Source organism: Loxodonta africana, chromosome 26, assembly GCF_030014295.1.
Source record: "Loxodonta africana isolate mLoxAfr1 chromosome 26, mLoxAfr1.hap2, whole genome shotgun sequence".
NCBI classification, from domain to species: domain Eukaryota; kingdom Metazoa; phylum Chordata; class Mammalia; order Proboscidea; family Elephantidae; genus Loxodonta; species Loxodonta africana.
Genome location: NC_087367.1, coordinates 15,340,043 through 15,355,685, shown reverse-complemented (window position 1 = coordinate 15,355,685; position 15,643 = coordinate 15,340,043). Strand labels below are relative to the sequence as shown.

The following is a 15,643-nucleotide window of genomic DNA, read 5'->3' as shown; positions in this document are numbered from 1 at the left end:
CGGAACCCGAGCCCCAACAGCCAATCGCAAAGGAGAGGAGGCGGGCAGATGGAGCAGCCCCGCCCACCGGCTCGCGTTTATTCCTCCCGCGGCTTTCCAGGTGTAGGATAGGCCGGAGCTCGGGGTTGAGAGGCCGGAAGTAGATCGACGTACCCGGAAGGAAAATCCTTTTCGTGTTGTAGTGTTGATGTTTGCGAGCTGCTGCTGCTATTGTTGTTAAGGGAACCGTCGTCTTCTGAAGGATGGTGTGCGAAAAATGTGAGTTAAGGGGCCGGTTCTGCGGGAGAAGGAGGCTAGGGCACCTAGGTGGACTTCCCGGGACCGTTGCCTTTCTTTTTCTGCTTCTCACAGGTCTCTTCATTCTAGTCTCTGTTCTGCTACCCTGCCCTTTGACCATTCACCCCCCTCTCCAGCTACCAAGCCAAACCCAATGCCGTCGAGTCGATTCCGACTCATAGCGACCCTATAGGACAAAGTAGAACTGTCCCCTGGGGTTTCCAAGGAGCGCCTGGTGCATTCAAAATGCCGACCTTTTGGTTACCAGCCGAGCTCTTAACCGCTGCGCCACCAGGGCTCCAAGTGACCATATTCTACCAAAAATCACTGCTGCCATCGAGTCGATTCTGGTTCATAGCGACCCTATAGGACAGTAGAACTGCTTCCTCCAGCCCCGATCTCATCCCACATAGCTTCTTGACTGATTCCTTCACCTCATAGACACTCGGGTTTGGAACGGATCTTAAAAATCACATCTATAGTATCTTGTTGCCAGAGGTAGCAAATAAAAACACAGGATGTTTAGTTAAATGTAAATTGCAGATAAACCACGGATTATTTTTTTAGTATGAGTGTGTCACTTGGGTCTTGGCCATGTTTGTTGACCCTTGCTATCTTTAGGACATACTTTACTAAAACTATTATTCATTGTTTATCTGAAATTCCAGTTTAACTAGGCAGGTGAGGGTGGAGAGACTTCATCTCAGTTACTTTGGACATTTTACCAGGAGGGACCAATCCCTGGAGAAGGACATCATGTTTGGTAAAGTAGAAGTCATTGAAAAAAGAGGAAGACCCTCAACAAAATGGATTGACACAGTGACTACAACGGTGGGCTCAAACATACCTACTATTGTGAGGATGGCACAGGACTGGGCAGTGTTTTATTCTGTTATATGTGGGGTCACTGAGTTGGAACAGACTCCAGGGGACCTAACAACATTTTTCTGTCAACCCTAAGTCACCCTCCCATCCAATGGCTTATATATTCTTTTCATGAATATCTACAGTATCGGGGCAGACAGGGATGGGAGAATCTCACCACCTCCAGAGCCGTTTACGTAGACATCGTTGGCTTTTAGAAAAGCCTACCTGCCTGTAGTTGCCACCCATTGATTCTAATGCAGACCCTTGAAATTTGTAGAAAACACCTCATGGCTTTTTAATCTTGTTGTTAGTTGCTGTCCATTCGATTGAGACTCATGGTGTTACTTCATAGTGTTGTCTTGGCTGTATCTTAATGGAAGCAGATCATCAAGTCTATTCTTCTGAGGTACCACTGGATGGGTTCAAACTGCCAATGTTTAGGTTAGCCTCTGAGAGCAAACCGTTTGTGCCCCCTACCCGCTACCGTCGAGTCGATTCCGACTCATAGCAACCCTATAGGGCAGAGTAGAACTGCCCATAGAGTTTCCAAGGAGCGCCTGGCGGATTTGAACTGCTCACCTCTTGGTTAGCAGCTGTAGCACTTAACCACTATGCCACCAGGGTTTCCTTGTGTCGCGTAGGGACCTTTTTTTGATCTTCAAGCTGTTTATATTTAGCTTAAAAACAGCTGTCGTATCCCCAAGTCTCATATCTTCTGGTTAAACATGTCTGGCTCTTTTCTCTCATTAAGCTTTTTTTTAATTATAACTTCATTGAGATACAATCCACATAGCATACAATTCCCCCGCTTAAAGCGTACAATTCAGTGGTTTTTAGTATATTCACAGGATTGTGCAGCCCTCACCACTATGCATTTTAGACCATTTTCATCGCCTCAAAAAGCACATTAAACTTTTCACGTTGACATACTTTAACTGTTTTCCTTCCTGCACACAGCAGAGTTTGTTTGGCTGGTTTTTTGAGTGAATGTGACTTAATTATTTTCCAGTTATGCACCTGCCCTGACATCTTTTCTGTTCCATTGTGCACTTCTTAAATGTGTAAGTTTGGCCTTCCATGTAACTTGGGTTAATTTTGTGTAGTTTAACTTTTGAGAGGACAGGAATTCTGTCTGGTTTTGTTTGTTATGCATAATACCCCTTAGTACTTTAAGTGCTTTGTCCCAGGAAAATTGAAAATACTGGGGAAACTGTGAGAGTTAATTTCTCAAGGTACACAGTAATTTTGGGAATCCAAGATCAGATGTGGTAGTAAAATATACATATTTGATTCTGGGACATGATGTGTGTCATAAAAGCTTGTTCCCTTTTTTCTTCTCTGCTGTTATGTAAGTCTAGCCCTTTATTATATCTTTGGTCAAATACCTTCCTACCACCTAGACCATCTTGTTCCTTAAATGAAAATATACTCTCTCTATTGTATTTTACTTATCTCCCAATACATCCACTCATTCTACTCTATAAATAAGCTCAGATCTCTCCCATACATAAAGCTGCACTCTCAAGTATCCACCTTAGCTCTCTCTTTCCATTCTCTGTAAAATTTTCAGAGACTTGGCTACATTCATTGCCTCCAGATTTTCACAGTTGCCTTTGAGCACCTTGCAAACTTACTTTCATCTTACCACATTTCTGAAAGGATTTTCAAAAGTTTGCCAGTGATCTGGTCACCAAGGTCAATGACCTTTTTTTCAGTCCTGCTTTACTTCTTTCTAGGCTTCTTTAGCATTCTGCTCTTTAAGTTTTCTTATTTCTCCTTCCTCTCTTAAAGTAGATGTTCCCCAGTGGTCCATCTTTGATCTTCTTTTCTCTACTTTTTTTTTTTTTCGCTTTTTCTTTGGAAGTGTTGGGCTTCAAGGAGTACCTCTATGCAGATGAGTGTTGAGTCCATGCTGGCAGCCCTGACTTCTCTCTTACCTGAGCACCAGCCGAACAGCTTTTTCTAAACAATACTGGGAAGCTTTACTTGGTTGTTATCTGGTAGTTTAATACTTCCAAGACTGAGTTCATCATCGCACTTCACAAATCTATACCTTACCTTCCATCATTTAGTGACATCATCATAATCGTCCCAGTCACCCATTCACAAAGCCTCAGTCCTTTCTTATTTATTCCCCCATCCGTTTGTAAACCTCCATCTGAACTGTTGCCATATCCTGTGTTTCACTTCCATACTATAGCTCAGATTTTCCCAAGCCCCTCCTTGCCTTCTCCAATACCCTAGTCAGATCCCTATCACTCTGACTTAGACCAGTATGATCTTCTCCCACCAGCCTCCTTCCCATCAAAGTACTCCCCCAACTTCTGGGTCCTTCTTTTTCTAAACCATCCTATATGCAAGTGAGAGCCACTGGGGGAAATTGGACAAATGAATCAGTTGGTACCACTAAAAATTTATGGATCCTAATCTCTCAGATATTTAATACTATTCATCAGTCTGTACTTCTTTAGTCAGCTCTCCCACCCCTTTCTCCTTAGTGACTATTCTAAACCTTCTAATTACTTTTAGCTTCACCCAGCCCTCATCTACTTTATGTTTTATTGACAATTATTTTCTTCCATCTATGAGAAAATTGAAGTTATCAGATGGAAATGTTCTCAACATCTGCCTTTTACTATTCTCATTCAGTACTTTTACTATCTTCCTTCCTGCTCACGTGTCTTCGTTCCCATTGTTCCCCACCTCTTCCCAGGCCCTTTATCTGTCAGTATCTCCTTGGGAATCCTTAATCAGCTGCCCTTCCATATTAAAAAGCTCAAGTCCTTCTCAGCCTAAAAAAATTAAACCTTGACTCTACCTTTCCTTCTTGCATTTTCTCGTCTTCCCTTTTCATTCATGAAACCTCTGTTTATTGTGCTGTGCTAAATGCTGGGCACTAGCACAGAAAGGTAGGGACCTAGTCTTCTCTGTTCTTATTCATCATCGTGCCAGGACATGGCTTAGAGTAAGCCCAACAGATGCTTGCAGTGTGCCAAGTACATGTGTAGCCTATCATTTGTCTGTCTAAAAACCTATAGTAAATTCCCAGCGTCCAGAGAATAAGGCTTGGGTTTCTATATTTGCCATTCAGGACCCTCCACAGAAAGGCCCAGCCTATCTTTCCAAGGTCATGTTCACTGACCCTCACCCTCCTTGCACTTTATGTGCCTGTGTGTACCCTGAGCTTTCCGTGCCTTTCCTCAGAGTGGCAACTGCATCTATCTTTATTTATAGCCTCGTTGCCACGTACTGAAACCTTTTCTGTAGGCTTCTCCATGGAGTTTCCCTAGCCTGAGTTCTCCTAGCTAAGTTTCTTTCTTCCCCCGTGGAATTTCTCTTAGTACTTTATTGTACTTTTTATTTTCTTGCTTATATTTTGGTTGAATGGTTCTTAATCTTTTTTGAGTCTCTGACCCCTTTGAGAATTTGATGAAAGATGGAAAAACGGATATACAAAAGTCATCTTGATCATAGATCTTCTAAGGCCCAACCTTGGAACCCAGGTTAAAAAAACTGCTGTTAGAGAAATCAGTGTACTACTATAAGCTCCTTGAAATCTAGAGTTTTTTCTAATTCATTGTTTTATTTTTCTCAGCACGTTGCATAGTGGTTTGTACACCATGGGTGCTTAGTAAGTATTTGTTGAATGAATGAGCTTGTTGAATTTATTTAAAGTGTACCTGTGCAGCAAAAGCCTGTTATAAGTCAACTTGTCATCTCACAGATTTTCCTGAGGGTCAGCTATCTGTTGCCCACAGTTAAAGTCTTGAGTCTGGGCTCACTGGTTCATACCCGGCACTCATGGGCTCCTCCTGTAGTATAACTGCTGATGCCATGTGTATTTATTAGTAAACCCTGATCCCACTTCCTTTTTCTATCCTGTTAAAACAGGTGAAAAGAAACTTGGTACCGTTATCACTCCAGATACATGGAAAGATGGTGCAAGGAATACCACAGGTATTGTTTCTTTTAAAAAATAGAAATTGAATCAAATTCTTTGTGTCAGCGTTTTAGGTTTTGCATTATTCGTAAAATTAAATGTTGTGTATGTACCAACTATTTCCTGTATTAAATCCCAAGGATTTAATATCTTCTATATAAAAGTTCTCTCGGTTACATGGCAAAAAACTCCAAACCAAACCCACTGCTGTCTAGTTGACTCTGATTCCATGACCCCATACAGCTTCCAAGGCTGTAAGTATCTACGGAAACAGATGGCCACGTATTTCTCCCAGGGGGCTGGTGGTGGTTTCACACTGCTCATCTTTCTGTTAGTAGCCCAGCACTTTAACCACTGTGCCAGCAGGGTTCCTAATTTGGTAGATCCAAAACCAAAACCAAAACCAAACCCATTGCTGTCAATTCCTACCCAGAGCAACCCGATAGGACAAAGTAGAACTGCCCCATACTTTCCAAGAAGCGCCTGGTGGAATCGAACTGTTGACCTTTTGGTTAGCAGCCATAGCTCTTAACCACTCTGCCACCAGGGTTTCCATTTGATAGATAGGAGACAGTAAAAATTAGTCTGTATTTAATTCCCCCTTTCCTCAGCTGGTTTTTATATTCTTGAAAAAAATCCTCCAAACTCTTTTTACCTTCATAATCATTAAATACTTACACTGAACCTGTTTTCAAAGACAAAGACAACAAAAAAGAAAAAAAAAAAAAAACAGTTTCACTGTTTTCAAGGTCTATGGAGCCAAAGTCGTCATTTCTAGATTTTATGGTAAATGCAGTCCCATTCCTAAAGTAGTATTTTGAATCCTGAGCAGTAAAATAACTGTTTTATACAAGTTTTTATTGTTTCCCTAATAAACAGTTTTATTCTTTTAAAGTATTGTTTTGATAGAGACTATTAAATGAATAAGAAAAAAAATTTTTTTTTTTTTGAATAGAGACTATTAAATGAAGATTTTGTTAAAATTTTGATGCAGGCTTTTGTGTTGTTAAGAGGCCAAACAATCAACGCTTTGGCTAATTGTTTTTCATTATATACTGTATAGAAATAACCCACTAAAATACATGTGTATTTTGATACAGAAAGTGGTGGAAGAAAGCTGAACGAAAATAAAGCTCTGACTTCAAAAAAAGCAAGGTAAGTATAGAGCAGGCAACGATATTTCCACTTTTTTGCTAAGCAGAAACCCTGGTGCCATAGGGGTTAAGAGCTACAGCTGCTAACCAAAAGGTTGGCGGTTCGAATCCACCAGGCGCTCCTTGGAAACCCTATGAGGTGGTTCTACTCTGTCCTCTAGGGTCGCTATGAGTCAAAATCAAATCAATGGCAATGGGTTTGGCTTTCGGTTTTTTTACTATTAAGCCTACTGGAGTGGCTTTGGTGTTTATTATTCCACTGTGATGTAACAGAGTTAGCTAGTCCTTAGCATGCACAGCCAAGCTGTTATAATCTGCTGGGTTCACCCTGTTCCTCCTCATCATATCAAGGTATGAAGATATTATTGCTAGTTTCTTGGTATAATTTTACCAAAACATGTCGCTTTTATTTTACCTAGTTTTTCAGTATCCTTAAGCGTTTGGCTGCTAATCAAAAGGTCGGCAGTTTGAATCCACCAGCTGCTCCTTGGAAACCCTGTGGAGCAGTTCTACTCTGTCCTATAGGGTCACTATGAGAATTGACTCGACGGCAATGGGTTCAAATCAAAGGCAGCAGGGAAATGTATAGAAAGATCTTAAGCTTTGGGGTCAGACCTCAACTTGAACCCCAGGAGGCCCTGTCACTGTCTAGCTCTGTGGCCTTAAGCAAGTTAAGCCAGTTTCTTAGCCTTTCTGAACATCAGTTTCTTTCATCAGAGAATGGGGATAAAAATGTCTCCCATCTTAAAAATGATTTTTTACATCATGCTTTATTCTGTCCAGTCTTACAAATTCCATAAACCCTTCCAACTGTCCTATTATTTTCTCACTTCCTTTCACAGCAGAAGTTCTCAGATGCCTTATCTAGACACTTTCTTAAAGTCCTTAACTTCCATTTTCTCCTTCAGCCGCTTTAGTCAGGCATTCATCCTCACCACACCCCTGAAACTGTTCTTGTCAGGCTCACAAGTGCAATCCAAACTGGTGGCCACTTCTCTACTCTTATCTTGCTTCACCTCTTAACAACTCTTTCTTTCTTGAAACCCTTTGTTCTTTTGGCTTCTGGGACACCACACTCTCCTGGTTTTCCTCCCAGCTCACTGACTGCCCTTTCTTAGTTGAGTGGCTCAGGATTCATCCCTAGACTTCTTTTTTCTATTTGTAATCTTTCCTAAAGTGACTTTCTGTAGACCAATGGTTTTAAATTGGAACTGTATGTTAATGACTCCCAAGTTTATATCTCCCATCCTAACCTCTCCCCTGAGCTCCAGTTTGACTTAGCCAGTTTGATATCTAATAGGCAGCCTCTTTTTCCTTCAGCCTTTTCATTGCAGTGAGTGACATCACTGTCTAGTCTGCTTGGTCAAGCCTAAAAGCTAGAATTCCTCACTGATTCTTCTCTTTACCTTACATCCCATGTCCATCAGCTAGTTCTTTAGGCTCTGCCTCCAAAACAGATACTGAATTCACTGCTTCTCTCCAACTCATTGCTACCATCTTACTCCAACTCACTGTTATTTCTTACTTGGATACTGTAATCACCTAACTATCCCCTTCTTTCTCTCTAGTCCTCGGCAGTTCAATCACCTCATAGTAACCAGAGTGATCCTTTTAAAAGGTCATGTAATTTCTCTGCTTAAAACCCTCCAGCAGTTTTCTTTTTCACGTAGAATAAAATCCAAACTCTCTACCGTGTTCTTAAGAGGTCATCCATGGAGTGATCTCTCCGCCTCTCTGAATTCCTACCGCACCACTCTCCTCCACGTTTGTCATACACCAACCACGTCAGATTTGCCAAGCCCACTCCCACTGAAGAGATTTGTGTGTGTTGCCTCCTCTGCCTGGAGCTCATGCCCCAGGGCTTATGTAGCTGGCTCCTTCTTGTCTCAGCTGAAATGTTGCCTCAGAGGGCCTCCCCTGACCAACATTTACACAATTTCTTCCCTCCGTCCCTTCATCTCTGCCACAGTATGCTGTTTGGTTTTTTTTCTAGCATTTAACACTCTCTAAAAAGTTTGTCTTATTAGGGTGCTAGTTTGTTTTCTTGTCTGTCTTCTAGAGTGTCAGCTTGATGAGGGCAGGGGCTTCGTCTATCATGTTCATCACTGGTATTTAGAACAGTAACGGCCATATGGTAGGCACTCAGTATATACATATTTGCTGAATAAATACTTGTTTTATGATGTCCCGGGTATTAAAAAAAATAGTAATAATAAAAATAATAAAGCTTCTGCTATATACAGTGCCTGGCACCTAGTAGATGCTTATTAAACAATAGATATAAAACATCACGGTAGACTTAATCTTCAGTGCAGTATCACACTGTGTTGTTGACTGACGTATTGATACCTTCTAAGACCATCCAGTTACTAAAAATAAGTTGTTATTTGTACATATTGTACTTCGAGTTCCTTCATATTCGCAAACTTACTTTGATATTATTAAATAGTAGCTATTATTTTGGGGTACTCTAAATACCTCACTGGGGAAAGTATACTACTGTATGACATGAAATCTAAGATAGCTTCATTGTAAAAACGGCGTGGTAGTGACATCTGACCTCCTCTAACTTCCCAAAGGAGGAACAGGAGTCAAGATCAACAGCCCAAGGCTGATTCCTATGAGGTGGAGGTCAGACATGCCTCCTCTCTCCACCGTCTTCACCAGTTCTGACACCAACCATCCCTTCCACTGCACTCTACTTCTCTTCTGGGTTTAATAATTCATTGCAGTGGCCACACAGAACTCACAGAAAGTATTCACGGCTATGGTGTTTATGAGGGAAGTAACAGTTACGATTCAGGCTCAGGAACACTCAGGAGACAGTTCTTTTGTCAGGACAGCCTTTTTTCAGCTGTGCTTGCAGGGACATCTCTCTCTGGCCCTAGGCCTCTGCCTTGCTCAGGCAGGTGTTATAAAGCTCTTTTTAGCCCCTACCAGGAAGACCCCAGAGGCACCCCAGGCACTCAGCTTTCTCACTCCGTGGACTGGAAAGCCCACTGTGTGGTCTCCTGCCACCACGTCTTGCCATCTTCAGGGTTACAGATTGCTCTTTCAGTCTCCTGGCTCCAGGAGCTTCTCAGCACAGGGATCTTGGTTCCAAAGGATACGCTCTCCACTCCTGTCTGTTTTTCCTTGGTGGTGGTAGAATCCTCTCCTTCCCACCTCTGGGATGGTTTACCTCAATCCCAGCAGGATGGCAAAACTGGCCAGTCCCCTTGGTGGGCCACAATTACCCTGTTCACATAGTCCCATCCAGTCACTTGGGTGGGAGTTAAAAGACGTGGCGAGAAAGGCCACACAAAAGTGATCCATCGTACCATAGTCGTTTATACGATGCGTCACTAGCTTAAGAAAAAAAAAAAAGCACCGCCAGTTAATTGTAGGAATTCAGTGATGGTAAAGTGTACATCTTAGAGCGATGAAATTCAGTTTTGAGAAAAAGTAATCTCCAAACACAGGTCCAAAAAAATCGAGCTTGTTGAAAGGAAGAACAGTGTCTATGTTATCTTCTGTTGTGGGAAGTGAAACCCCATTCGTTTTGGTTTGGAAAAATTAACCTTCGAAAATGGACTGCTGTACTGTACCCCAAGAGAAGAAGGCAGATCTAGAGCAGTGTTGGTATTCAGTAGACGAGCATTTGCAAAGACTCATTTTGTAGTTAGGGAAGCAATTTCAGATCAGAGAGTTACCGCCAATTTAGGGGGAAATATTTTCTCTAAAGTTATTTTCCACGGCGGTCCCTCCAAGGTGGCATTTTTATATTGTAATAGCTCTTTTATCTGGAAAAATTGGGTCAGTTAATGAAAATGTCAGTTAACGTAGGAAATCACTAAAAGATACACGTACCCCTCATTTTAAATTAAAGCACATAATTGCACATGCTTTCATCAGTCTTTTAGTATAAATGAGACAAGTCCTTTTGAGCATAAGTCTGCTATAAAAGAGTTTTACCACACTTTTCTCACAAATCGTAGCCGGAATATGTATTTCTAGTACCTTTAAAGTGGACGAAGAACTGATACTTGTACAGGTTTTCCACTTAGGGTTTTTCCCCCGTTTCTACCAGTTGTCTTAGCCATACCTCATTCAGTAGCACTTGTCGTGATTCACATCCCTGTAGTCACCCTAAAGCGTTAAATGTAGTTTTTCTAGAAACGAGCACTCTTTATGACACTCGCATTCCATCAGTTTCCATGCCATCTAATTACATCAGCCAAATCAAGTGACAGCTACAACTGGCGTGAATAGGTTTGGAAGTAAACGCAGCTGACTCTCCGTAGGCATACGGCATAGATGGAAGGAGCAGAGGCTTGCAGGGCACTGGAGAGCTCCCTGTCAGCTGGAGGAGGGCCGGGCCTGTCCGTTGTGGAGTTTGAGAAGGGGCACAGAGAACATCACTTCATCCCGTGCCCGGGGTGACTGGCGCTGTCGAAGAGAATTTCTATTCTATTATGTGTTTTTCTTTCTCTTTTCCAAACTCTCTAGATTCGATCCCTATGGAAAGAATAAGTTCTCCACTTGCAGAATCTGCAGAAGTTCTGTGCACCAGCCTGGCTCTCATTACTGTCAGGGCTGTGCCTACAAAAAGGGTACGTTGTCCTTAGTACCGTTTGCTCTCCTTGTCGCACTTGCTGCCTTTGGTGCTGATTTGAATAACATAGACAAGGAATAGCCTTGCATAAATCCTACTAGTCAACTCCATTTTTCTTCTAAGGCAAAATGAAACTTAGAACCTGTTCACAGTTAAAAAGACATATTTTCTGATGCTTTTAAATTAGATTTTGTGCTTCAGAATTGATTTAAATAAACCAAACCATTGATATCATGATTTGATTGCTGACATGTTTTCTTTTGTTTTAGGCATCTGTGCAATGTGTGGAAAAAAGGTCTTGGACACCAAAAACTACAAGCAAACGTCCGTCTAGACATACTGATGAGCTTTCTGGCTTTCTGCAGGGTTTTACTTTCTGAGTTGAACCTTAAAAGCATAACACAGATGTTCAAGTTACAAAATAACATGTTTTAAGAGGATGAAGTTTAAGCCAGGGCAATTGATCGTCTTCATTTTTTTTGCTCTCAAGAAGGAACAGCAAAGATGTAACTAGTCTTTGTCTTAAGTTGGTATTTTCCTCACACGCATTTTTTTGAACTGGAATAAGTAGCAAATTTAATGAAAAAAAAAGTTTCCCAGTTCTGTATGCACTTTTCATTTCGCATTATTCATATAATTCCTTTTTGTTTTTTTCCTGCTTTATTTTATTTATAAGTATCGCAAGAGTGAGAAGGAGATTGTTGACATTTTGCTCCGAACCTGGCATCTAGGCTTGTAATTCTTACCTTCTCTCTTTACTGGTTGCATAGTTCTTAAGACTGGCCATTCCTTAATTGCAGTTTCACAGGGTATTTAAATATTTGAAAACATTGTTGCTGAATGTTCCTTGGTAATCAGCCCAGACTCAAATCAGAGACAAGTTAGATTTGTGATTTTTTTTTTTTTAATTTGTTCTTGAAATTAGAGAATGCCAGTTCCTTTCATATAAGAACAAGGAACACCCAATATGTCCAGATTCACACACAGGACTTCAGAAAAACACGTATACACACATTACCTGGAATTCAACTGTCGTGAAAGCCAGAAGAACAGAACAGTGTTTATCCACAATGAGATGTAGTAAAAATTAATTTTCATTGATTTCATTCATTTCCACACCTTGGGAAAACTCTTTGAAGCAGAAACCAAATTTTTTAAATCCTCCCTCCCCTCTCCACACACACACACAAAGAAAACATAGCAAACATTTTGACTCTTATTTGTAACACTGACTGCTGAAAAACGACTTTGAAGTTTCAGAGAAGAATTTTTCTCCTGCTGTCTGCAGAGGTTCAGGACTAGTGCTTTTGATACCTTATAGCCAACTCTGGGGGAGCAGAACGGTGCCCCCCAAGTGCAGTGTATAGAAACAGTGCTGTAAACCATGCGAGTAGGCCAGGTGATAATACACATGGTATGTGTTGCAGTTTTATTTGTTGAAAATTATTATAAAAATTAAAGTTTTACCTGTTTAATTTATATGCAAGGTTTTTTCCCCCCAGGATACATTGTTATTCATTCATATACGCCAAGATTATAAGGACAACGCAAAAATACAATAAATAACAGTAGTGATGAGGGCAGGAGGTATGTGCTCATGCTTTAATCAATTTGGGATTTTTAATTAAAAGCATAACACAAGGAGTTTGTAACAAGACCCCGTCAGAGAGTGTCCCACATGCATTAAAAATTGGGCTGGTTGGCTTAGGGAAAAGTATGTTTTTTAGGTATCAGTGGGGATCTTGACTTCAGCAACTCACATTTCATACTCCTGCCTTGAATAGCCTGTTTCCATGAAGCAATCCAGTGGCCAGAGTCAGGTTCTCCTACAAAGATTTTTGTTAATATTATATCTCAGAACAGAATGTTAGTATTATAAATCTCCATATTGTCAAAACATTAATAATAATACGATAGTAATAACAAGACTGTCATAAATTGAGTAGTTGTGTCGTTAGGTGCCATTGAGTCAGATCCGACTCACAGCGGCCCAGTGTACAACAGAACAAAACACTTTCTGGTCCTGCAGTATCCTGACAATCATTGCTGTGCTTGAGTGCATCAGTGCAGCCACTGTGCCAGTCTGTCTCACTGAGGGCCTTCTCTCTTTCGCTGACCCTCCGCCTTACCGAGCATGATGTCCCTCTCCAGGGACTGGTCCCTACTGATAACATGGCCAAGAAATAGTAATCAGATGTGAAGGGAAATCCCAAAACCAAGAAAACATGAACATAAAATAAATTATTTTCTAAAAGGAAGGCATAAAAACAAATCATAACAAAATGAGGGATTTAAGACCAAACATAGCTTCTATCAAAGTAAAATCAATGTAAAAATGATTAAATAACCTATTAAAAGAAAGACTTTCAGATTTATTAAAAAATAGAAACAGATACCAGTGGAACACTTATTAAGTAAATCTTATGTATTTGTTGGAGCATGTAGCCTTCAAAATGATTCGAAAATTACATATACATACAGAAGTTTGTACATATAGAAAACATCTGGAAGCTATTAGTGTGTATGGAGTAGGGTTGGGGATTGGCAAGAGGGAGACTTCATGCCTTTACAGCCTGTGTCAACCACCGAATACCTTTTAGCTCCTAGTTCCCTCAGGGGGTGGGGGCAGGAGGGAGGGAGGGGTACTATTAGTTTTTTTTTAGTATCCCAGAAATATTTTCTATATTTACATTTATGTAAATGTATATATTTGTTTTGGCATTTTTATTTGGGACAAAAAATACATTGTTCTGCTCCTGGCTTTTTTTAAAAACATTTTCCCATATGTCTAATAATATGCCTTATTATTTTCTCTCTCTCAATATATATGTTTTTCCCTTGAGCCATTTGAGAATATATTGCAGCCATCGTGCCCTTTATTCTTTAATGCTACTACATGTGCACTTCGTAAGAGCAAGAATAGTATCTTACCTAACCACAGTACAGTTGCCTCATTCAGGGATTTCACATTGATATGATACGTTCATCTCATCTACAGTACATGTTCCAACTTACTTTGTCGTTGTTCTTCCTTTGGTGGTTCATTTTCGCAACTACAAGACTCAGTCTGAGATCACATGTTGTCATGGCTCTGAAATCTGAAACAGTTGCTCAGCCTTTCTTTGTCTTGCATAATGCTGATTGAAGAATACAGGCCAGCTAATGTATAGAATATCCCTCAGTTTGGATTTTTCTGATGTTTCCTCTTGGTTAGAATCGGGTTCTTGGGATAATGGGTTAGAAAAATAGATTAGAGTGTGGATTGGAGTGCTGTAAGCAATGTCTTCTTTTCCAGGCATCACATCCAGAGGCACGGAATGTCACTTTGTCGCTTGTTGGTAATGTTAATTTTGATCCCTTGAGTACGGTGTTGTCCATTTTCTCCACTGTGTAATTACTATCTTTCTCTTGCAAATTAGTGGGTACTTTGTGGGCAGAAACTTTGAGACCATGTGAATACTCTATTCCTCATCAAACCTTCCTCCCCTGTGTTTTGCATCCTGTGATAATTTGTTTCTGAATAAATTTTTACTAAGATATTTATAAAATTGTGGTTTTCTAACTCCAATATTTCTCTATAGTTACTAGTTGTCATCTTACTGGAAGGAAGAGTTTTCCTTTTATCCACCCAGGGTTGCTGTCCCTTTTCTGCCTTCTCCTCTTGATTTTGGGTAGGAGTTGCCCATTTGGCTTTGTATATTTGCTTGAGCTAAGAAGCACATTCTTCACATGTATTATTTTTTATTTTATAGACCTGTCTAAGCTTTCAAAAGTGGACTTCGAGAATAGTTTCACTTCTGGGTTAGCAGACCGCCTGAGAACCCTAGTTTCAAGGTTCTTCCAGTCTGTCAGATCAGTAAGCCTGGTCTTTTTTATGAATTATGCCCTACATTTTTTTCCCTGCTCTGTCTGGGATTCTGTCGTGACCCCTGTCAGCGGTCGTTGGTGGTAGCCAGGTGCCATTTAGTTCTTCTGGTGTCAGGCTGGTGGAGTCTCTGGTTCATGTGGCCCTTTAGTCCTTTGGGCGAATATATTCCTTGTGTCTTTGGTTTTCTTCATTCTCCCTTGCTCCAGATGGGATGGGACAAATAGATGTATCCTAGATGGCCTCTTGCAAGCCTTTAAGACTTCAGACACTACTCACGAAAGTGGGATGTACAATGTTTTCTTTATGAACTATGTTATGCTAATTTCAATAAATGGATGCAGTGCTGGAGGTGCTCACTTGTCTATGCCAAGAAATTTGAAAGATAGCTACCTGGCCAACTGACTGGAGGAGATCCATATGTGTGCCCATTCCAAAGGAAGGCGATCCAACAGAATGCAGAGATTATCAGAATATCATTAATACCACATGCAAGTAAAATTTTGCTGAAGATCATTCAAAAGCAGTTGCAGCAGTACATTGATGGGGAACTGCCAGAGATTCAAGCCAGATTCAGGAGAGGTTGCAGAACGAGGGAAATCATTGCTGATGTCAGATGGATCTTGGCTGAAAGCAGAGAACACCAGAAAGATGTTTGCCCATGTTTTATTGACTATGCAAAGGCATTCAACTGTGTGGATCATAACAAATTATGGATAACATTGTGAAGAATGGGAATTCCAGAACACTTAGTTGTGCTTATGAGGAACCTATACATAGACAAAGAGGCAGTTGTTTGAACAGAACAAGGGAATACTGCATGGTTTAAAACCAAGCAGGGTTGCATCCTTTCACCATACCTATTCAACCTGTATGCTGAGCAGATAATCCAAGAATTGGACTATATGAAGAAGAATGTTGCATCAAGATTGGCGGAATTCTCATTC

General features: G+C 40.7%; 1 protein-coding gene across 1 annotated transcript; it reads left to right on the top strand.

Annotated features, from left to right (window-relative positions):
- The first annotated feature begins 130 nt into the window (after positions 1 to 130).
- CRIPT (CXXC repeat containing interactor of PDZ3 domain) lies at positions 131 to 12,417 on the top strand. The gene is made up of 5 exons (XM_003417554.4): positions 131 to 258; positions 5,035 to 5,100; positions 6,184 to 6,238; positions 10,726 to 10,829; positions 11,101 to 12,417. Exons 1-5 carry the CDS (start codon positions 243 to 245, stop codon positions 11,163 to 11,165), a joined length of 306 nt encoding a protein of 101 aa, XP_003417602.1. The 5' UTR covers positions 131 to 242; the 3' UTR covers positions 11,166 to 12,417.
- Positions 12,418 to 15,643: the final 3,226 nt, after the last annotated feature.

Coding starts and splice junctions, on each gene's coding strand:
- CRIPT (XM_003417554.4), top strand. Junction 5,101..6,183: donor TGGTGCAAGGAATACCACAG/GTATTGTTTCTT, acceptor ATTTTGATACAG/AAAGTGGTGGAAGAAAGCTG. Junction 10,830..11,100: donor GGGCTGTGCCTACAAAAAGG/GTACGTTGTCCT, acceptor CTTTTGTTTTAG/GCATCTGTGCAATGTGTGGA.